Genomic DNA, 23,454 nt, shown 5'->3' on the forward strand with positions numbered 1-23,454 from the left:
AAGAGATCATCTCGTGACAAATATTCGTCGATTGGTTTGATGACTGTTTGAACTTATTCAGTCAAAGGTGCCGTCTCGTGGTGGAAACTATCCAGTTCTCCTTTAGTTTCCGCTTTGCGCCATTTGCACGAACTGTGCTCGCCTGCTGGACAATTTTGATGCTGAGGATTTTCGTCTGTAGAACATTTATGGAAGAAAGTTTCCCAAATTTCTTGCTTCATTCCTTCTATCGAATTTGCGTGTCGACGAATAGCTAGCCCAAAAAATGTAGTGAGGTCGTTAATAACCTTATCAGTAAGTTTTCCAGCCCCTTTTCCACCAATGCCTTTGTGATTCTTCTTTGCATTTCTAAGCCGCGTTCTCAGTCTTTTCTCGACATGTCCTATGTATTCCTTTTTTACTACGTATATTTTATTATTTGCAGAAATTTGCAGAAATACCGGAGAAAACTCCAACAAAATCCAATATACAATATACAAAACTTGTCGCAATTGGAACATCCATGTTCATGCTTGCTAAAAGTTTCTTTGCTGATGATGCGAAGTCCTTTTCTTCTCTGATAAGTAACGATTCCCATGAAATATTCGTTTTTTAGTGCGAGCATGACGTTGAACGTTAAAGCGATCTCCCTTCGTACGATCTATTTAAAAAAATCACTGAACACACAAACAACACAATACTTACAACAAAATATAATTCAGTGCTCACTCTAGACTGGATTATTCTTTTTATTCCAAACAGCAAATAAGTTTAGACAATTGATTGGTTTTCCATCTTTTTATATTTATATCTGTCTTCGAATTTATAAGGCTCAGGTAAAAAACTGACAGGTAAAAAAAGATTCGATGCTTTTTCTCATAGAGTACTCTAGCCGCGGCTGCAAACACCTTACCTGTTTAACACTGTAATTTCTGAACGACTCGGAATATCGGAAAATCCCTTTGGCCACATATTCTCCACTATATATAGATACAATTCACGCAAAAAAAAATCGATTTCTCCAACCCGACACACGGGATGACCCCCTTAAATGACCGTTCGCCTGTGTGTTACCATTTCGATTTTCGCTTTTATGATATCATAATCCAGTGTGTCATTGCTATTGTTTTAGCAAAGACTCAGTAAATGTAAGAATCACGAATTGATTAATACTAGAAGCCGGTAGATGGCGACGGAAAGATAAAGAGGAATTCTATCTTTTGAAATGATTTAGATTAATTTCTCAATTTCAAAGAATCTATATTACGCGAAGATGAGAAAAACGTTGGTATCATCGAATTTCACATTTCGGCAGAATGACAACGGAATATCACCATCAAACTTTTAGTGTTGAAAACTTCAAGCTGAGCTGTCATCCTTCCTCTGACGTTTATGTCAAAATCGAGTAAGTCAAAGATGTTAGCAACCAGCAGGACGTAAACAAATGTTCTTAGTTTCGTCGGTTCTACATCGATATTTCCTGGCTTTTCTCGAAATCTCACATCTTCCCCCTGTCCGAATTGTGAATAATTTAAAATTACGACCGAACGACTTTCCCGAGCACCAGAGTCCGCTAAGGAGGAGAGAATGGTTGGACTGATCGATGACTCGTTTAAACAATTTCCTCTGAACTCCAGGATCAGGTCCTTGGGCGATTACGGGACCGTTCGTTACGTTGGCGAGGTAAGTTATTGAGGTCGGAAGTGAGGCAGTGGTTATTTGAGAGGTTTTCATGCAGGTTCGCAACTACAATGGCCTTTGGATCGGTGTTGAGTGGGACGACCCGCACCGAGGGAAGCACGACGGCAGCATAAACGGGGTCCGGTATTTCCAAACTGCCCACTCCACTTCCGGTTCCATGATCCGTCCGGAGAAGGCTGAAAAGTTCCAGTCATTGCAAGATGCCGTGCGGGAGAGATATTTGCAGAGCGACGGGGATGACGCGTTGGATGCTGAGCTCCTGAAGGAGACGCAGTCCCAGCTGCACGCACCTTTGTTCGAAATCGTGGGAATGGACAAGGTTGCCAAGCGACAGAGCAATCCCGACAAACTCAAGGACGTTTCGGTCGCCATTTCGACGGTCAATACTGCTGGTGACCTCAGTTCGCTCACGTGCTTGACCACTTTGAACATTTCTTCGACTCTCGTTTGGAACTGGCAAATTGTCGCCGAGATTGCGATGCAGATTCCAACTCTTTTCAGTTTGAATTTGAGGTAAGTCTTTCAATTCTGTTGCAGGAGGAAAAATATGTAGGATGAGATGATGGGGAAGTTTTGGAGCGTTCATCGCTAACTACATTTTAGTGTAAGCTCTAGGGTCACTTTTGTCGGGTTGAGTTATCGGAGTAGGCTGAATCGCACGCATTCTCTCCACGTGATTATCGAGGAACGTATTTGGATTCGGAGAATAGTCAGCGAACGATAAAAGTTGTTCCAAAACGTAGCTCAGCTCTGACGTCGTCCTTCAATCATCATCATCATCAACGGCGCAACAACCGGTATTCGGTCTCGGCCTGCCTTAATAAGGAACTCCAGACATCCCGGTTTTGCGCCGAGGTCCACCAATTCGATTTATTTCGTCGTCCTTCAATGGGGTACATTAGTCGAGGAGAACGATAGGAAGTTTTCCGGCCCAATCGTTCGCCGATGAATTTGGTGGAGATCATCTTCCTGGTAACTTTGGACTGTGTGTGATGTCGAATATGCGTTTGTGAAGGGGTGCAAGACTGTAGCGATGGTTCACTTCTATAGAGACGTCGCAGTAGACTGGTGCATCAGGACCCTCTCCTCTCAGCTTTACAAGCTTCAAGTTCGAGCTGGTTTCAAGAAGATCTTTCAGCTGGATATCGGCGCCACTGTGGCTGTGCGATAGAGAGGGCGGTCGGCCAGAGCCCGGGTAGAAAAAGCGGGACTACTTCACACTCCGTAATCGTGTGTGGTAGACCATGTCTGCTCCTTTTGGCATGCAAATTTTTTGAATTATAAGGTCTACAAATAAGTTCTGTCGGTTTTCACAATAGATGGCGTAGCTTGTTTTTTATTCCATTGATCCACATTTCCAAACATTCATCGGAAAGCTACTGTCAATAGGCACAAACGTCAGTATAAATTATTTAATTGAAGTGTAAACAACAATACTTTTTTCATCAACGAAAATGGCCAATTTTGTACCAAATAATGTGTTTTTGCGGGGAATTCTACTTCATTATTTCAATATGAAGAAAAAAGCAACCGAAAGTCATCGCATTTTGGTGGAAGTTTATGGTGACCATGCTCTATCTGAGCGAACGTGTTAGAGGTGGTTTGGACGGTTTAAAAGTGGCAATTTTGACTTGGAAGACGAAGAGCGCGCCGGACGGCCAACGATTTTTGAAGATGAAGAATTAGAGGCATTGCTCGACCAAGATCCATCGCAAACGGAAGAAGAACTTGGAAAAACACTTGGAGTCACTCAGCAAGTCATTTCCAACCGTTTAAAAGCAACGGGAATGATCCGAAAGCTCGGAAATTGGGTTCCGTATGAACTGAAGCCAAGAGACGTCGAACGCCGTTTTTTCACGTGCGAACATCTGCTCCAACGACAAGAAAGGAAGGGTTTTCTGCATCGAATAGTTACTGGCGATGAAAAGTGGATCCATTACGATAATCCCAAGCGTCGGGCAACGTGGGGATACCCCGGCCATGCCTCATCATCGACGGCCAAAGCGAATATTCATGGTGAGAAGATCATGCTGTGTATATGGTGGGACCAGTTGGGTGTGGTATACTATGAGCTGCTAAAACCGAATGAAACGGTCACGGGCAAACTCTACCGGTGTCAAATGATGCGTTTGAGCCGCGAACTCAAGAAAAAACGGCTGCAATACCAGCAAAGGCATGATAAAGTTATTTTGCAACATGACAATGCGCGTCTACATGTTGCACAGCCCGTTAAAACATATCTAGAAACGTTGAAATGGGAAGTCCTACCCCATCCGCTGTACTCTCCAGACATTGCTCCTTCTGATTACCAGTTGTTACGGTCGATGCAGCATGGCTTGGCTGACCAGCACTTCTCCAATTACGACGAACTCAAAAAATGGCTCGATGAGTGGATAGCGGCCAAGCAGGCCAATTTTTGGCGCGATGGTATCTTTGAATTGTCTGAAAGATGGAAGAAAGTTGTGGCTAGCGATGGGCAATACTTTGAACAATGAATGTATAATCAATTTTTCACAATAAAGCTTCAAATTTAAAGAAAAAACCGACAGAATTTTTTTGTAGGCCTTATAATAATTAAAAAAAAAAACTCTTGTCAATGTCCCTAAAATAGTTTTCAAATTTCAATTAATTTATTCTAATAATTTAAATTCCTTCCTCACACGATTACCCAGTGGGAAGTAGACCCGATTTTTCCAACCGGCCGCCCCGAGCGCCTGATTTTGGTCCGTCACACCCTAAGCTGTTTTGAGTTGCAATGGAGTAATTGCGACAGAGACAGTAATGATCTGGTGGCGGGGAAATGCATCAGTTGGAACTTTGTCTGTACTTACGACGTGAATGAAATTAATGGTAACCAATATATTGGAGTTATCATTCTGGCCGGAAGGATGTTCTTGAAACTTTGCTTTGAAAAGTGTTTTTATCCGGAGCAGACGTTCTTCAATCAGACCACGGAAGTAGTTAAATGCGTTGTAGGTTGCTTGAAGCTCTCTATCGTAAGCTGCGTACAAATTCTTAGTGAAAAAAGCTAGAATTTCCCAGATTCTATTATAAAGTTGTTCGAGGATAGCGCAGATGACGAGCTCTGCATTCTCTAATGGAGGTCTCAGGAGTGCTGCATTAGGGAAGTACTGCTTGCAGGCTTCGGGCATCTTCATTGCTTCCAGTGTTCAGGAAACTGGTTGTTTATGTCTTTTTTAGCTCCGGATATGTAAGCGTTTCAATGTCTCTACGGGTGCCGACCTCCGGCGTCGTATGCCGGGAAGGAGAAGTCGGCCGCAGTTTCGAAAACGCGTCTCTGAGCAAACGCAGCATGCTGGAGTTACTTAACTCTGCTCTGTATTCCAGCACAGGGTCGGCGGGGAGTTGCAGGTTTTCCCTGTACATCATCTCCTAGGGGCTGGCCGGGAACTCTTCTCGATGAGCTGTGTGAAGTCCGAGGAGAACGAAAGGCAAGGATTGCGACCACGACTGATCGCAACGAGCCATTAAGGCGGCCTTTAGTGTCCGGTGCCAACGTTCCGGCATCCCATTGGACTGCGGATGGTATGCAGTGGCCCTGTGACGTTTGAAACCCAGGAGGTTGCCTAACTCCGAGAAAGGAGTAGACTCAAACTGCTTTCCCTGGTCCGTCATGATTACAGCTGGTACACCAAAGCGCGGGATCCATTCTCAACAGAGGGCCCCGGCACATGATTGTGCCGTAATTTCAGTAAGACGTATTGTTTCAGGCCACCGCATAAACCTGTCAATGATTGGCAATATTTGTATTCGTTTGAATCTCGTAAAGGGTCAATGATGTCGAGGTGGATGGTGTTGGATCGCTTGGTCTACCTAGGGAATACGCCTACTTCTTTTTTTACGTATGTGTGTGTGTGTGTGTATGGTGGGGGAGAAGCTACAGCTTCTGAGCACTCAGGCCGTGTTGGCCCATTGTACTCGCCTCCCCCGTCTAACGGAATATTTCGGATTTGTTCACGTATCGCAGAATTTCCGTTAGTGGATGTGATGCTACCCGTCGCAATTGTAGAACATCAGCACAAAAGATCTGATGCCTGATGCGTCCATAGGCGGGGCATTCACATAGGAAATGCTCCGTGGATTCCGCTTCCTCATTACAGGAGGGACACGTATCATCTTCGGTAATTCCTATTCTGAACATATGCCCAGCTAGTGAATTATGGCCTGTCAGAATGCCCACAATATACCTGCAAGTCCTCCTGCTTTTCGACAGGATAAACTTTGCGGTACGTATGTTGGGTTCTGGCAGGAAAAGTTTGGTGTGTCGAGCAGCATTTAGGCTCTGCCACCTGTCATTATGGGAAACTTGTTCTCAGTTGTTGAAAACAGATTTAGCCAATGCCACTGATACTCCAATTGCTGGCTCCGGTCCCGGCATAGGGGAGATTGACCCCTCTTTCGCTAAAGCGTCCGAGATTTCATTTCCCTCTATGCCACAGTGACCAGGTACCCAGAGTAGTTCCACCGTATTGAATCTAGACATAGAGTTCAAACGGTTTCTGCATTTCTGAATGATTTTCGAGGTGATCAAAGGACTGCTCAATGCCCTCAGTGCAGCTTGACTGTCACTGCAGATTGCGATGCGCCTGCCCTTCAACCGCTCGTCGATCACCCAGTTTGCCACCCTTAGGATTGCATAAACTTCGGCTTGAAAAACCGTTGCATATTGTCCCAAAGGAAAAGCCCACTTCTCGTTTTTATTCGAGAGGTAGACTCCGGCTCCAGAACCCTCTTCTGTTTTTGAGCCATCGGTGTAGAAGACTTCCGTATATCCCGTCACGCATTCCTCTGGGTCTTCCCAGTCCTCTCTACGCTTCAGGGTAACTACATATCTTCTACCAAACATATGTATGGGGACACGAGAATCGGAAGGCATTGTAAGAACTGGATTCAGTCCTCCCAGTAACTCTTCCAATGCTCTGTGCCCCCCACATCCGTTGTTTTCCCATAGATCTAATCGAATTAGCCTATGAGCTGCTCTCATTGCAGTGCTTTGAATAAATATATCCAGGGGCTGCAAATTGAGAGAACCGTCAACTCTCCCCCTACCACTTCTCTCACCCGTTCTCCCGGGTGGTGTACTTCCAGGAGGGTCTGTACTGAGTCCAGTCTGGAGCTCGTGAAAGTACCGTCGGGTTTTCTAAGAGAATCCAACTTGGCCGACTCATCCCTTTTGAGGACTCTGCACAGCCTTGACGTCTCCCTTTCGCCTTCCAGTTCCTTTTTTACGTGGTTGTTAATCTTACACTTCTGGCACGTAATGCACCATCTGGGACAAGAGTTTACGTCCTTGTTCATTGAAGGCCAGAAGTATTTTCCAGTGACTAACCGGTTCGTCGTCCTGATGCCTGGGCGCGTAAGATCGCGTACTACGTGAGACACTTCCTTACGAAACTCGGCAGGAATAAATCGCTTGTCTCGCAGAGTAAGTAAGAGTTTGAGTCGAAGATAGGAAATTCCTTGAACTTGTATTTGGAGTTTTCCCTCAGGCTCCGAAGCTGAGCTATTGAAAGGTCTACAAATATCCTGTTTCATGAGATCATCAAATTCTTTTTTTTTGCAACAACTGATTTCTGGGCTGATTGGGGACGCACCTTTGAGAAGATCAGGGAGCCGGTAATATTGATGTGATTTAAAGCAGGGGAATGTCCTCGAAAACAATGGAAAGAGAATGCGAAAACAATGCGCAGGTGGAAGTTTTTCCTGACGACTTTAAAGAGGTTGCGGGGTCTATAAAGCTTTGTTCTGCAGGTCCACCAACAGTCCATAGTGACACAGGAAGTCTGCTCCTAAAATGGGGGTGCTAATGTCCAAAACGAATTGCTACGAAAACCTTTGGTGCAATCCGAAACTCACGTTTACTTGCCTGTAGCCGTAAGTGAGGATGGGAGAGAAGTTCGTGGCAGCCAGTCGCAAATTTTGCGGTATTAACGTGTTTGGGCGGGGTACGGGGAGGACCAACACAGGACGCAGGGGTGTTCTCGGAGAATCCGATTATAGAATTGGCCCGACCCCTCGGAAAAATGACGACCATATTCCAGGTGGAGATATATGCCATTTCATTGGCAGCAGAAGAGTGTCTGCGACAAAAATGGAGGGGTCGCACTATTCGAATCTGTTTCGACAGTCGGGCAGCATTATCAGCACTAAATGGCAACGACATATCAAGCCAGTTAGTGTGGAGTTGTCATCAGGTGCTGCTGAAACTTTGCCGACTGAAGGAAACATTCCTGATGTGGGTGCCGGGCACTCTAACATCGCCGATAATGAGGAGGGTGGCAGACTGGCTCGCCGAGGGTCTGGATCCACAATGGTGGGGCCAGAACCAGTTCTTGGAATCCGACCATCTACTGTCAAGTCTACTCTGAAGGGTGAAATTTCAAGGATTCACGCAACCGAGTGGAGAAATTCGGACTTTTGCCGGCAAGCGAAAATCCTTGAGAAAGAGCCTAGGGCTACTAGAGCGGCATTTTTGTTGTCCCTTAAGAAGTGGGACATGAAAACCCTAGTAGGGTTTGTGATGGGACACTGCTCTTTAAATTACCATATGGACAAGATTGGGGTAGTGGTTTCGGCTATGTGTAGCCAATGTGAGGAGGAGGAGGAGACGGCCCTGCACGTTTTCAAGAGATTTTCTTCAATGAAGAATCTACACGCCCTCTGCCTCTGGAGAATGTGCTCAGATTCGCTAAAGCCTACGAACACCGGAGGCGGGAAGTCATTGAATAGGCAACTGACGGGGATAGTTCAATGGGCCTAACAATGGCCTGAGTGCTCGGAGCTGCGACTCCCCTCAGTTAACTAAACTAAAACTAAAGGTCGCCTCACAATCTACGACCCCTTGAGCCGGAACAACTACCTGGTTGATGCTGGCGCTGAAGTTTCGGTTCTTCCCGACATCATAATTTAATGCTGCAGTCGTTGAAACTTGCGGCAGCAAATTCTTCGTCCGTCCGCACGTATGGCTACAGGCGAGTAGACTTGAGTTTAGGACTTCGACGAGCGTTTTCTTCTCGCTTCATTATCGCGGACATCAGCATTCTCATCTTAGGCGCGGATTTCCTGTGCTACTATGGATTGCTAGTGGATACACATAACTTCCCTTAGGTTATCAGGAAAAATTTCATCCTGCTCCTCCAGCACTCTCCCCATCGTTTTTGAAGACATTGCGCCGCACGTATTCTAGCACTTCTTCAAAAATACGGCAACATCACTATCGCGTCTAGTCTCCTTGAGCCTGTTAAGCATGGTGTTCAGCACCACATCAACACTACTGGCTCCCCGATCTTTTCTAGGGTGCGTCCATTACCACCGCAGAAGCTCGCAGTCCTCAGGCCTGATACAGCGGAACAGGGCAATAGATGGAAAATCCCGGTTGATAAGGTAGAGAATGGAGCGGAAGTGGGGGGGATGGGGATGCGTTGTGGGGAGTTCGGTTATGTTGTTCTATGCTATAGCTTTTTGACTTCTTATATGTCCTGCTAAAGTTCATTTGTATGAAAAGTTCCGTCCTAGTCGCGAGGTTAAGAGGATAATGACTGAACGGTAGTAGGCACTTCTTACTAAGTAGTTCTGTACACTCTTATTTGCTGGTGATGTCCTCATAAGTGTTGATATCAACTTCTCCTCTACTTTTCGGAGTCCGGCTATAAGCACTATGTCCAGGTCCGCAACTTTTATTAGCTGACTGATTGTCGCTGTTGCGAGTTTACTATGCTGAAGGTCCTTCTGGATTACCTATTTATTATGTTTTTTAAGGTTCGCTGAAATAAGCCAACGCAATTCTTCCAGTATTTAGTCTTCTAGCATCTTCAAGCTTTCGCTATTAATTCATAATTCAGGTGGTATATGGTCTTCATTGCGTTTGCAGTCGATTACATTCCATTTCTCGCCTTCGAACCCTAGCCTTGCCAAACCGCTGAATCGCAGCATCGCACGAAATAGCAAGCAGAATCAAGGCGTGTAGTCAATTTCTAGGCCGTTGGTTTGCACAGAGTATAGACAAGATTCCTTGCGGTTATCTTCAGAGGAACTAACGCTTTCCTGTTCCCAGGTATGTGCTAAATCTGGGAGTTTTTTAACCATCTGCCGACGGCGTCTTTAATTCTGACTTTTTCTTCTTAGTTGGTCCAGAGTTTGGCTGCCAGTTCCGGTGATCGCGAGTGATTGGGTTACCTACGCAATTGGTGTTCCCGTTTCCGTCTTTCAGTCGCTTGTCGTATTATCCACTTCCATCTCTGGGGTCCAAACAACTTCTTTTCAGATATAGTCTCTCTATTCCGGACATTATTACATTCATGAATTTGTCTGCAGAGTTTGTATTTACATTGTTTTGATCAGTTGGCGAAGGTTGGGATTTCGTCTCACCTTGATCTGCGGCTCTCGGAGGTTGAATTGGTCCTGTCCTCGCTTCAATTGCTTCTTCTTGCTGCTCTTAATTATTTGTTTTTTTGTTTTTTTTGTTGTTGTATGGTTTATATTTGTTCTTAAAGTGCGACTCGCAGTATCTTACAGGCTCCGCTTGCGATGCCATTTAACTTTGGTGCGATTCATCCATCATCACGGGTCGCACGACATAGTGGGTTGGGATATTTCGATTATTGCTTGTTTTTGGGGTCCCTCGTGCTTTCCCAGGAGATAGTCCCTACTCAACCCGCCTATCACGACAAAGTAGGTAATCGCAGGGAAGCATCACTCTTGTGATTCAAATCGACAGTCAACTGAGTGACTAAAAACCCAAATGTTAGCTCGAAAGGTTTTAACCTCTGAATATCAGATTACACTTACTAAACCATCTCAACCTTTTTATTTGAGATTTAACAATTCCAAATATTTTGCGTTTCAGTTCGAACAAGCTAATTTTACCATCAGAAGAGGACATAAAAAATTTGGAACCCCATTTTCGTCATATAACCTACATTGACTTATCAAAGAACGGCTTAAAGGACTGGCGGGATGTATTGCACGTTGCACAGCTGTGGCCAAACATTGAGCAGTTATCGCTTCAGGAGAATGGAATTGAAGATATTCTGCCCGCGGACTGTATGAAAGTCTTTAAGAATTTAAGGTGGGAGCGAAAATATTCTAAGGATCTCATCACTTCTGCGCTTCCATATTTGTTTCATGTTTTACTTGAACTGCAAACTATTTTTTTTCAGGGAATTACATTTATCCTTTAATAAATTGTCGAATTTCGTCCAAATTTGTAAGCTAGGAAATATCAAAACTTTAGAAAGACTTTTCTTAGTGAATAACAATATTGAAAATGTTGAGCTGCCCGACTGTGATTATAATGAAAAAGTGGATATTTTCCCAGCACTCAATGCGCTTAATTTGTGTGACAATCCGATAAGTGATTCTGTAAGTTGTTCATTGCTTTGGTTATTGCCAATTAACAGGGACTGAGTTTATGCGTTACAAATTGCAGAGTGATATTTTCAATGAATTGGACAAACTGCCTATGCTGAAAAATTTGTGTAAGACCCCGAAGGAGACGGGCGGTTTTGATGATATGTTCACCCTGGCTGTCGCATCAATTTCACAATTGCAGGTATGAGTTAGCATGAAAGCGTAGAATTTAAGTTGAGGGCTGGTAAGTACAAGGTGAGGCAAAAGTAATCACCCGGCGTCCTTTTGCTGCATGAAAAATTTTGGTTCTGCTTGTGAAATTTGTTTATTTAATCCATTTGAATTTATTGGCCGCCGCTAGAGTTGATGACTATACGGGCCTGTTTTATGTCATTTTCCATCACTCTTGCCAGAACTTCGGGCGACAGGTTCTCGCATTTTTCACGGATATTCTCCTGAGTCTGAAGCTTGTTGACGTCAACCCGCGACTTCAAATCACCAAAACGAGAGAGTAAACGACTCGGAAATGCTTCCTTCAAAATATCGGTTGTCCGCTGTTGCACCGTCCTGTTGGAATCATATGTTCTCCAGTCCCAATTCATCCAATTCAAGAAGAAAAAAATCGGTAATGATGGCACGGTAGCGCGTGCTGTCCACAGTTGTCGTTTGACCCGCGCCCTTCTCAAAGAAAAATGGCCCGATGACTCCTCCAGCGTAAATAGCACACCACGTAGTAACTTTGAGCGGGTGTAATGGCTCTTCGCGGGTGATGTACTGAATTTCGATGCCCCAGAAACGAATATTTTTTTATTCATGTAACCGAAATGAGCCTCATCGCTCATGATAATTTTCGATGAAAAATCGTCCTCCTCTTCCGGTTATCCAGGACGGATTGAGCGTAGGTTAGACGCGCTTGGTGGTCAACAGCTAACAACTGATGCACTGTCTGCACTTTGTAAGGGAACATCTTCAAATCTTCCACCAAAATTTTGCGTAGTGGTCGCCGGCTAATGCCCAAACGCGTAGCACGTCGTATGGTCGATGTTCCGGGTTCCTCTTCGACATCTTGGGCAACAGCAGCGATATTCTTGTGCAAGATGAGGCAAAAGTAATCACTCTATTGGAAAACGCTACATTTTTGCAAATGACGCAAATTGTCAAATCTGTTTGGACATTTATGAAGTAAACAAACGCAGAATATAAATCGACAAGCGATGAATCGGTTTACTCCGTAAGAACGCCGAATAATTTGTTTTCATTTTTTTGTGCAACAGTTCGTCGGTTGAATGATGAATTTCCTGGCTGTCTGACAGGGGAGTGTCGTCCCCACGTAGTCGAGGAGTTCGATCAGACCCGGGTTGGCAAGGGACTCACTTGAAGTGGCTCTTGCCACGAAGCCTCGCCGGAGGTTACCTGGTACCATGGAATGGCCCTCTGAGAGCATATGCTCCAGGAGAATTCCTGGAGGCTTTGCTCTTGTCCCGGTTATTTGCGGTTGGCCCCCTTGTGGGAGTTTCATGGTGCTTGTGGTTATGCTTACATCGCGGGCAGAGCTCCTTGGGACTCAAGGCGGTTACCCCTTAGTTGCGGCAGGTGTTAGATAGGCATTGCATCAACTAGAATGAATGCTGAGCCTGCACTCAATATAAACCAGTACCGCTATGCCAGTCATGGCGGCGCTCTGATTGTAGTCTCCAAACCAATCCGTGTCCGAAGAGGACCGTGGGATTATTCCTACACGGCAGGTACTCACGTTGAAACCCCAGGACCTCCATCGCAGTCCAACACCAACTGTACAAACACTGCGGCGTTTGGCTACCTGCCTTGTCAAGACTGGCCGGCCCCGCAACAGCCGTTCTGCTGAGGATACCGCTGCTGCTGCCGAATATGTCGAAGAGAAGCCCGGAGCATCGTCCTGACAGGTGATTACTTGTAATAGAGAAATAGCGGGGCGAGATGTTTGGTGCCACCGATAGCATTCAGACCCGAAGTAACCGTGCACCGGACGTTTTCTTGATCGTTGATTTCCTAAGCCTCGTGCAGTTTTGCCAATTTTCAGTGATGTCTGTATCGGTTTACGGTTTTTTACCGGTGTTTGTGGGCATTACGTCGGCTACTTTTGCTCTTCTTGACTCGCTACTGCGCAACTCTTCTCGCATTCGTGTGCTTCGTGTCGGGTAACGATTTTCTTTGTGGACAGCTACTGCGCAATTTTTCCCGCTTTTGTTTGAATAGCGTCGATTAACGGTGCTTTTTTACGTTCCGCGTATGAAAATTTTCCAGCTCAATACACGCAAGCACATTTTAGAAGCTTCTTTGTATCTTTTTTGATTGTTTTTTTTTTAAACTTATTTTTCTTTTTTGTGCTGATGCTAACAGGTTCCTTATCTTAGTCGTATTTTCCGTATTTTCATCCCCTTGTGTGGCATGCGGCGGCACGTGCAATCACCTCAATAGGTGCAAGTGCCGATGCCAAAGAATGGTGGGAGCCAGCAGAGAAAGCCCGGACAAGGGCTCCAAGGATCTAAACTCGTCGCGCCAACCATATCCTTTAATGGAAACCAAATGTTCCAAACCATTTCGGGAAAGCCAGTCCTATTAACCTTTCCACAGTTACTGTTCAGTCCTTCCTATCCAGCCACCGCTGGTCACTCCGGCTATGCGCAAACACATCAACCCTGCATCATCTGACCAGATTGAGCTTCCCTCTCCACAGCAACTCCTTGCTCTGGATCAATCCTCACCCCCGTCCCCCGAAAACATGGAAAAGGACTCATCGGCAACCTATCACAGTCAGACTCTCAACGGCTCATCCACCCAACAGGGATCGGTGCTATATGACGCTGCTTTTGCAAGGACATCGTATCCGGTCCTGGTTGAGTGGAAGAATGGGAAGGATAGCGGGATTGCCGCGCTACGTCCAGTTGAATTCATGGGCAGAGTGAATAACCTGGATCTCCGCAATATCTGCAAAGTAGAACGCAATGGGGACGTGTCAAAGTCATGTTCGGCACAGTCCAGGATGCGAACAATATCATGTTTTCTCCCGAAATTTTGTCTAAAGGCCTTAGATCCTTCATCCCAGAAAACATGTTGTATCGTCACGGAATCATCCGAGGAATCACTCTTTCCACGTCAGAACAGGACATTGTCAGTAAAGCCGCCTCCCCAAATAAAATTATTTATGCTTCTCGCCTTCGCACAAGAATTTCTCGGAATGCGGGAGAGCTCATTCCCACATGGTCCGTAAAAGGTGTCTTTCATGGGGCTGATATTGCATCCGAAATTATGTTCAAACACTGCGTCTTGAACGTAGACTATTGAATATCTCGGCCGTCAGTGCACGAAATTTTCTAGATTAGGCCGTTCGGAAAAGTTCTGCAGGTCCTCACGCTCCCGATGCCTCAAATGCGGTTCAGAAGACATCTCCGATGGCAAATGCTCCACAACTTTCTGCATTCTATGTCAAAGCTCTAGCCGCAATGTAACTGATCGCACTTGTGTTAAACTGCAGGAGCGCAAAAAACTCCTACAAGTTACTGCTACCATTGTCGAGGCTGCAAAAGAGTCTTTCAACTTCTTCTTTAATCTCAACTCTGGGAAACCCTCAACGAAAACTTCTTTGAGTTATCTTCTCGCAAACCCCTCAGAATCAAGAACCCCCAGGATGAATTCAACAAGCTGATGACAAGCAACAGGTCATACGGCAATACCTTCAAAAGACCCAGTATGCCGATCTCCTCCTCCAGGCTTCCTCAAATGGAATAGGATCAGCCTCGGGATCCTGGATGCCTCGCCTTTGAACACAGTTTCTTTGAGAAAGTTAGCCACTTTGAACGACTGCTCAGCCAACTGATTTCCCTTTTACAAATAGCCCTTGTCGCAATTACTCAAAACGATATCTCCCTTCCTCAAGTATCTACCTCTCGAACACCTGTAAAGAGATCGGGCACGTGGGGTTATCTCAGTTCAGTGCAGTGTATGTCACCCAACGCATCTGGGGTCTTCCCAGACCTTGGTTCAATCAGTAGCTAACACACTCTTCATTACTCATTGCAAGGAGTCGTCCTTCATCTATCGAGTACGCTGGCAATACAGGCTCACTCCTAGCCATCAATTCACTTGGGGTCTTTTCAGACCTGGGGGACATCCAAAATCACACACACACACATCCATAGCACAGCATATAATAGCATAATATCCTTTTTTCAGAAATTGAGTAAAGCAGAAATACCAAAAGAAGAACGACGTGGTGCCGAGTACGAAATCTGGAGAAAGCACGCGAAAGAATGGCTACAAACCGAAAACGATCCGAAAGCTAGAAAAGAGTTCTGTAAAGCTCACAGGAGTTATCCGAATTTAGTAAAAAGTAAGAGAGACTAGCCCTCCTTAAACCCATCTAATCACTTTTCAATTTCCCAGAATACGGTTCGCCGGTTGACTTTCTGCCTAAATCCGAAAAGAAAGCATCCACTCTTGTAAAAGTGCGAATATTAAACCAAGCAACGGGTGAGACTTTCGAAAAGAAGGTTCCACGACAAATGTCGCTACAGGCGTTGCTCGGATTGATCATAAAACGCTTTCATCTTGCGGGCGACATGCCCAAGTTAAGTTACAAAGATGCTCAGCATCCAACGTTGATTGTTCCACTTGAGAACATGTCGAAGAATTTGGATTTTTATTCGATACAAGACGGTGATACAGTTGTTGTAGAATAAATAATTTTTATGCAGTTCTAATGATTGAAGCAAAACAATGAGATTGTAATGATGACAGCAAGGATAATGATAGACAATAAGAGTCTAGGGTAGAGTTGTAAACTTACGGAGAATCTAATACGCATCAAATCATATTTTTTTTAGTTAGAACTAATGCGCTGCATTTATACATGTATGCAATCTACTAAATATTCAAGTGTCTTGATGTTTAACGAAATTTATTATTTCCTTTTATTTATGCTAACATTATATTTACAATAAATGAATTTTTCGCATAAAACGTATTTTATGTCGCCTCTAAAATACTCTCCTTTTCCAGCTTGAACGATAGTTCCGTCGAAGTTTGGTGGACTCCGTGGATCTAACTAATATAGTTGGACCTCGGAGGAAATTCTTTTGCCTCAGGCGTTATTGTGCTCTGTTCAGCCTTCTGGAAATGACATGACAACCTGAAGGCGTGTCGTGGGACCCACGAAATCCTGTGAATGCAGTTCCTGACAGGTATCTTGTAAAAAGACTTCACTCGAGTTTGTAATATAAAAATAAAACCTTGTTGTGATTGGTTTCTGAAATGCGCGCACGCTCCGCGACAACGGTATTGAGGGCCTTCAGAGTGCTCGTTTCCTTCAAGTTGGGCGGGAATTCCAGTGATATCTGATTATTTGGGTTGTTTCATAATTCCATCCGTGTAGAACTTTTATTGTTTATCTGCGAGAAACTTGGTCAAATGATTTTCAACGACTTGTTTCCCAGCAAATTTTTTACCATTAGGAGAGTTTTGCAGAGACCGAAACGAATGGAAATCAGACGATGCAACGTCCGGAACAAGAAGACTATATGCAGAAGGAACACATCCAGCCTCTAAGTGGCAAGGAATGCCATTGCATATACGCGAGTTAGGTACGAGGTAGCTAACTGGCGCGTGTGTCTAGATCGCCCCCACCCCCTTCTCACCTCTTTGTTTTTGTTATGGACACTGTCACATGAAATGTCCAACGTCCAGCGCTCTATAAACTGCTCTATGCAGATGATGTTTTCCTAGCTTGCGTTCAAAAATGGAATGTCCACCTCATGTAACACGGCTTTAGACTGAATCTGAATAAAACAGAATTAGACAGGGACCTGTCCCCCTGAACGATTTAAATATCTCGGATCAATGCCATCAACTGATGGTGAACTGGGTTATGAAGTTGCTTCACGCATCAGGGCAACTTGGATGAAGTGGCGTTTCACAACGGACGTTCTTTGTGATCGATGCTTCAACGAATGTCTCATATTCAAAATTTTTCATTGTGTCGCCTGTTGGCCTGTTGCCTTCTATGGCTTTGAACGTTGGCCGACTATGAAAAGCAATGAATGACGCCTCGCGGTTACGGAGACAAAAATGTTGGATTTGTGGCGAACATGCCATGACCGCGTAACAAAGGAGGACATCCGGGGTTGTACGATTGTAAAAAAAATTCCAGACAGGTGTTTTCGATGGTGTGGGCGTGTAATTTGCTTGCCAAGACTGGTCTGAGAATCGAAGGCCGGGCGAAAGAACGTTGGCTTGATGCGACTGTATTGCCGGCGGTGAATTCACCCTCATCAGATTCATTGAATTGCTGCCGACCCAGCTGGCGGCCTGGCGCGAGGCAGGCGCGCGTTTCCTCCTTCTTCTTGTTCCAATCGCCCGCGAAGGCGGTACTTGCCCTCAGTGAGTCTTAGTCTGAACTGCTTATGGACCAGCTTGCCCTTTTAATCTCCTTTTTAAAAATTAAATCGGTGACCCCAACGTCGGCACGAATGATCGTCTGGAATTCGATCATCTGAATGAAGTGTCTTTTAACTGCTGGTTGGATCGTGATCCCATCCTCAGGATTGATTCAAATTCTACGTTAATTCCATCACAAGAGTTAGTCAGTGCAGTGCAAGAAGCCCGACAGCAAAAAAGAGAAGATCGTGACCGTTATTTTTGCCGTTGCAAACCCTGTGGACGCGTTTGTTTCGCGGACTATACTCTGGTTGCAAATCACAGCAAAAGAATTCAATCGAATCTACGACAAATCAAGGACACTCTTCGTCCTGAACTGTCGAAGCTCGCCGGAAAATTTACTTTTTGCCAAGGGGTTAAATGCAAATTGAACGCACAGTGTTCTGACCCCCTCAAAGAGATTTCTCGTCGGATCCGCTTACGTCCATTCCGCCCACGCCAGCAGTCGGGTCGGTTGCGATACAACGCAAGCGGTCCACACTCACAGGTCACTTTACATTCGCTTTGCAAAAACAGCAGCAAATCCAATATCAGCAAAAGCCACAAAAACGATTCCGCTTCCGATTTGGTGTTCCGCCTCCGCTTCATTCGCTAGCACCTCATGTCTCGTGAGGAAAAAACTGCGGGAGGTCAACTGCAGGCGCAATTTGCTCTCTCAGGCGCCACAATGGACGCCATGCGTTTTAACCATGCCCTTACCGGTCTCGACGAACATACCATTGGATTAGTCGCGGGTGAAGGACAGCTCCCACGACAGGCTAAAAGAGCAACTTATACGCTGATTGTCAGTGAGTGAGCAAGCGAAGCTGACACTGGGCGGTCGTACTCTCAGCCAGCTGCTTCGAGAAAGGAGCTGGGTGGGGAGGCCTTCTTGGCCTTGGCGGGCTCGGGGTCTCTGGAGGCGTTGCTCGCCACGGCCAACAAAGTCCACGAGGTGTATGCACGCCCCGTGGTCGCTAAAGACATTCGTCGGGAGGTTGAGGATTTGAAGACAATGGTAACGACACTTGTGGACGCAGTTTCCAAACTCAGGGCGGTCTGCTTCCCGGAAAGAGCGACGGGATCCTCATCAGCCCCGACGATTTGTTGGTATCACCGTAAATTCGGAACTCAAGCGACTAAATGTAGCACCGGATGCAACTTCAATGCGACAAAAAAACTAGCGATATGGGCGCGGAGGCGTCGGTTCTCCTCGTACCCAGTCTAAACACATTGATACTGCAGAACTCCTCTTTTATCCGCACTTACAGCTACAGGCAGGTAGACGTGAGTCTCACTTAAGGGTGATTTTGGAGAGAACGCCCTTCTCTAAGTCAAAGCCTGTCTCAAAAGCAAATACACAGAAACCGCTCTCCTCGAGGTAACTGGCACGGTTGACTGGTCACTGCAGTACAAGCAGGGTATACTGCTTCTGCCTGCTTGGATATAGAGGGAGCATTCAATAATGTACTAACACCATCAAAGAAGCCTTGACCAGTATTGGATTGCAGTGGTATCTTACGCATTGTACCAGGATAATCCAGTCGGATCTGAGAAGCAACCACTTGATCACAGCTGTAAACAGAGGCATGTCCCAGGGTGGCGCCATTTCTCCGGTGCTCTGGTTAAAAGTGCAACATGAAATTTTACGAATATTGGACAGCAGCGGGGGGAAGGTAGTGACGTATGCTGACGACTCGGTGATGTTAGTGTCAGGGATGTTTCCTTCCATTATCAGCGATTTCATGGAGGAAGTGTTGCGAAAGGTGTGCTTGTAGGTCGGAAGATGGGGGCTCGGCCCAAACAAAACGGAACTGAAGCAATTCACCACCAAGACAAGGGTACCTGAATTCCACCTACCACGGCTGAATGAACAAAGATTGGTTCTTTCCTCCAATGGAATGGTGTAATCCTGGATCCAAAACTAAATTAGAGATTGACCATAGAATTGAGGGTTATGAAGGTCTGTAAGCCTTCTATCCCCACAGGAGAACCTTTGCAAAGAAATGGGGTCTTGCGCGAAGGATGGTTCTCTGGATGCACAGTGCTGTAGTGCGTCCAATCCTAACGTACGGCTCTATTGTATGAAGGCAGGATTTGAGGAAAAAGTACAATAGAACGAAGCTTAATAAGATTCAATGAACCGCATGTGCAGGTGCTACCGGGGCCTGGCAGCCCCTATCAATGTAATCCAGCTGCTCCTCCTAGATCTGTACATTAAATACGATGTTGCGTGCAGTGCCGTCAGACTACATGAGTTCGGATGCTTGACAGCGAAGCCCTACGGCCACAGTAACATCTTAGATGAAGTAACTCGGGAAATCTTCCCCACTGACTATGCCAAAGCAAGCCCAACTTCACGAGAAACTTTGCTGTGGATTTTCCAACTAGGGCAGAGTGGAAGAGTGGCGACGTATTGCAAGGATATGACACACAAGGTCACCGATGGATCAAAGATGGTATATGGAGCCGTATGGTCCCCCAGGTTTTGCCGGTGTATTTTAAGCAGTACTGCTGATACTGGAAGTCTGTCGAAGGCTGGAACATGATCCGAGCTCCAAGCGTGACATAGCCAATCTGACCGACAGCCAGCATTAAGGCCTTGTGCTCAAAGACGACATCCCCCAGGCTGGTGTGGCAGTGCAGGAATGTGCTGAACAGTCTGAGCGGCACGCTCAAGGTCACCCTCTTCTGGGTTCATGGTCATAGGAAATTAGGAATGAGCCTGTTGAGGGATTGGCCAGGAGGGCTCTGCTCTTGACAGTCTTTGGGCGAGTGCGGTTGGTGTCCCGCTGGCGAGTGTCAAGGATGGAATCATCTCGTACTACTTAGCAGCTACGGACCTCAGATAGCGAAGGCTCAACACCTGTGCCAAATCAAGGAGGATTTGGCCCGCTTATAACAAAACCCGATTACGAGAATTCCAGAGCCAGACGAGTGCAAATGCATACAAGATTACGGCGGTCTGCCTCTCTGAGAGATTTCTAGCACCAGGGTGGGAGAGCTGCATTCCTTCGTGATTGCTACGGGCTGGCCTTGAAGATCTGAACTGGCTGGACTCTGCCTCCCTGCTCTCAGAACATTGGTCACGGTCTTAGGAGTTTGTGGCATGAAAACGTCGCACCACAACGCTAATTGGGCTCTTAGCATCGGCCACCGATACCTACCTACCTACTTACAAATATTGCCTCACAATCATCGCGGTAGCTTGAAGTAATCCCTCTGACTGATATTACGCACAATCATGTGCTTTTTCGAGGATGGATCCCGCACTTTGGTGTACCAGCCGTATTTATTACGAACCAGGGAATGCAGTTTGAGTCTAGTCTTTTTTCGGAGTTAGGTAAGCTCCAGGGTTTCAAATGCCACAGGACCACTGCATATCATTCGCAGTCCAATGGGATGCTGGAACGTTGGCACCGAACATTAAAGGCCAACTTAATGGTTCGTGATGATCCGTCATGATCGCAGTCCTTGCCTTTCCTCGGCCTTCACACAGCCCATTGAGAGGAGTTAACGTCCAGTTCCGTGGAGATGATGTACGAGGAGAGTTTGCGATTTCCCGTCGACCCTTTACTGGATATCAGACTCCAGCATGTTGCATCTGCTGGCGTACGCGGTTTCGAAATTGCGGCCGACTCCTCCTTCCCGACATAGGACGCTGGAACCCGATATCCCCAGGGCCATCGAGATATGGTCGCAGGTCCTCATTAGGGCGGACGCTCCGAGGGCCCCTTTAAAGTACTAAAGGGACGGGAGCACTTCTTCAAGGGGTTTCCCTGTCGAGGCTGAAGACCTTCGCTGAACCGGGGGATGCTCCCAAACAGCGTCCGCGAAGCGTCAGGTTCGCTCGGTAACCCCATTGACGGGATCACGTTGCAGGTTGCGGGTGCGGAGTGATGTGACGGGACATCGGAGGCAAGAACCAACGACTGCATTGCCGGCAGTGAATTTACCTGAAGATGGATGATCCCATAGCCATATAACGACAAAATTTATGAGCGATACCATGACTTTCTGGTTGTGGATAAGATGCGGTTAAATAACTTGCCGTGGGTCACTTAATTGGTATGGAGAAGGATGATACAGGAAGGAAAGTTTGTATGGGCAATATCAATGGTAGAAAAGGAAGAAGTGGAAGACCTTGCCTTCAACGGCGTAGGCCAAGACACCAGGCTGCTTTTAGGGTTATTGAATTAGTGGACTTCGAAGACAAGAGAGATGAATACAGGACACTATCGACTCTCTATTCCGGGTTCCCCAAAAAAGTTGTAGGCTTGAAAGTAGCGACCTCTTTCTCCCCTAATTCTCTCCAGGCCGACGTTCATGATATTTTTTCTTCCGATTGAGGGTTTGCTTCATTCGATCTTGTTTGGAGGACACGTTTGGAAAATAGGGCAAACGGGGAGGGTATTCCTCCGTCGGGCGAGCTTACTGCTCGGTGTTGTCAGGAATGTCTAGCGGGTTTCAAATATCGCTCCACCACACGAGAAAGCTACCAGAGTAATTTAAGGAAGCACTGAATTAGGATATAGTATCACAGCATTCATTTGGGAAAAGCTATTGCCAAATGATTTTGGTTCCGATTTCTTCACTAAATTGTGATGACTCAAAATACATATCTGCTTACCTAAAGGACCCTGTTTTTGACATCAATTTTTGAAGGAATTGTAGCTCTTGGATGCATTAACTACTGACTTTACAGATAACTTCTAGTAAGTAACTGAATCCCCATATCCATGCTCATACTCCTCAGCAAAGTTCTGCATATCACACCCCTTATTTGCTCTGTAAGAGGTCCTGGCTCTATAACGTTCGGAAGTGATTATCATGCAAAAAGTTCAATGCATGTTTTAGTAGAATTCCCATTCGAATAATGAGTTCGCGATTTACAATGACGATAGGTAAAGCGAACCTCGAAACCTCAACTTTCGCATGCAAATGAGGCGAACTTTCCAACGAATTCGAAAGGACTCGTACAGGAGAAAAGGAACGTAAATATCGAAGTTCGCGGGCCATATCGGATAACGCATTCACGGGGCTCACGTAACATGCATTGCTCTGGTTGTAAAAGTAAAAAACCCTCAAGTACTCACTACACTATAGATTTGGTACGCGAAAAGAAGGCAGAAAGGATATAGGATATATTTACGAGTGTGTACGTAGTCAAATAGACAATCAACAGGAAAGTGTTGAAAACGAACTTTGCCGGAAAGATTATTTTTGGAAGAGTTTTATTTACAGTCGTAAAACTTGTTAGTGCTCTAGCTCTTGTCGTTTTTCTTGGCAACTTTCACAAGTTTTCCCAACGACAGGAGATTGTAAAGGACTTTCACACAAGGAATATTTCGACTCGAAGTTGAAGGACAAGTTTTTGCGGATTGAGCGAGTACTGCTTGTTACATAAGTTTGTTTTAAACTGGGTTCTTAATTTGCCGGATAGGACCAACTAGGATTTCACGAATGGCAGGAGCCTAAAGATGCACTTCACGTTGGAACTATGTCACGAGTGCTGCTCTGAGTTTGCCGTATCGCTTAGAGTTTTACAAGATTATATCGATTTAAATATTTTCCCAACAAAATTTTGGAACATGGTTTCCCACGGGGCTCGTGACGGGCTTTTCCCTCCATACAGACTCCAAAGAAAAACAAAACTCTTCCCACAATTAATATTGATGTTGGTCCTTAAGAAGATTACTCCAGACATCCTCTCATTAATTTTCGAATACTTTCAATATTGCACACTTTTCTCGGCTCCTGCTCTACTACCAGTGCCAGACGCAGGGAATTATTCGGGAGCGAGTTTTCCAGTCGCCGTTTATATTGAGCACCTGCTCCTCAAAAGGGAAATGAGTGAGGAGTGGATCAGTATCCTGGCCAACTCCATGACACGGTCTAAATTCCGGGCTCCGACTAAAACTGAGCGGGCCCAAAAAGGATTTATTCCGCCCCCGA

The 23,454-nt window shown here is 45.6% G+C and overlaps 1 protein-coding gene across 1 annotated transcript; it reads left to right on the plus strand.

Moving 5' to 3' along the window:
* The first annotated feature begins 1,356 nt into the window (after window positions 1-1,356).
* Window positions 1,357-16,042, plus strand: LOC119655627 (tubulin-specific chaperone E). The gene is made up of 7 exons (XM_038061597.1): window positions 1,357-1,662; window positions 1,718-2,193; window positions 10,547-10,768; window positions 10,860-11,061; window positions 11,129-11,251; window positions 15,262-15,418; window positions 15,472-16,042. The coding sequence occupies exons 1-7, from the start codon at window positions 1,567-1,569 to the stop codon at window positions 15,765-15,767; spliced, it is 1,572 nt and encodes a 523-aa protein (XP_037917525.1). The 5' UTR covers window positions 1,357-1,566; the 3' UTR covers window positions 15,768-16,042.
* Window positions 16,043-23,454: the final 7,412 nt, after the last annotated feature.

The sequence above is a fragment of the Hermetia illucens genome, chromosome 4, assembly GCF_905115235.1.
Source record: "Hermetia illucens chromosome 4, iHerIll2.2.curated.20191125, whole genome shotgun sequence".
NCBI lineage: Eukaryota > Metazoa > Arthropoda > Insecta > Diptera > Stratiomyidae > Hermetia > Hermetia illucens.

Excerpts from the sequence above, each read along its gene's own strand:
- LOC119655627 (XM_038061597.1), top strand. The coding sequence starts at position 1,567 with ATGGTTGGACTGATCGATGACTCGTTTAAACAATTTCCTCTGAACTCC. Across the intron at positions 1,663-1,717 it reads CCGTTCGTTACGTTGGCGAG|GTTCGCAACTACAATGGCCT; the intron begins GTAAGTTATTGA and ends GTTTTCATGCAG. Across the intron at positions 11,252-15,261 it reads CATCAATTTCACAATTGCAG|AAATTGAGTAAAGCAGAAAT; the intron begins GTATGAGTTAGC and ends TCCTTTTTTCAG.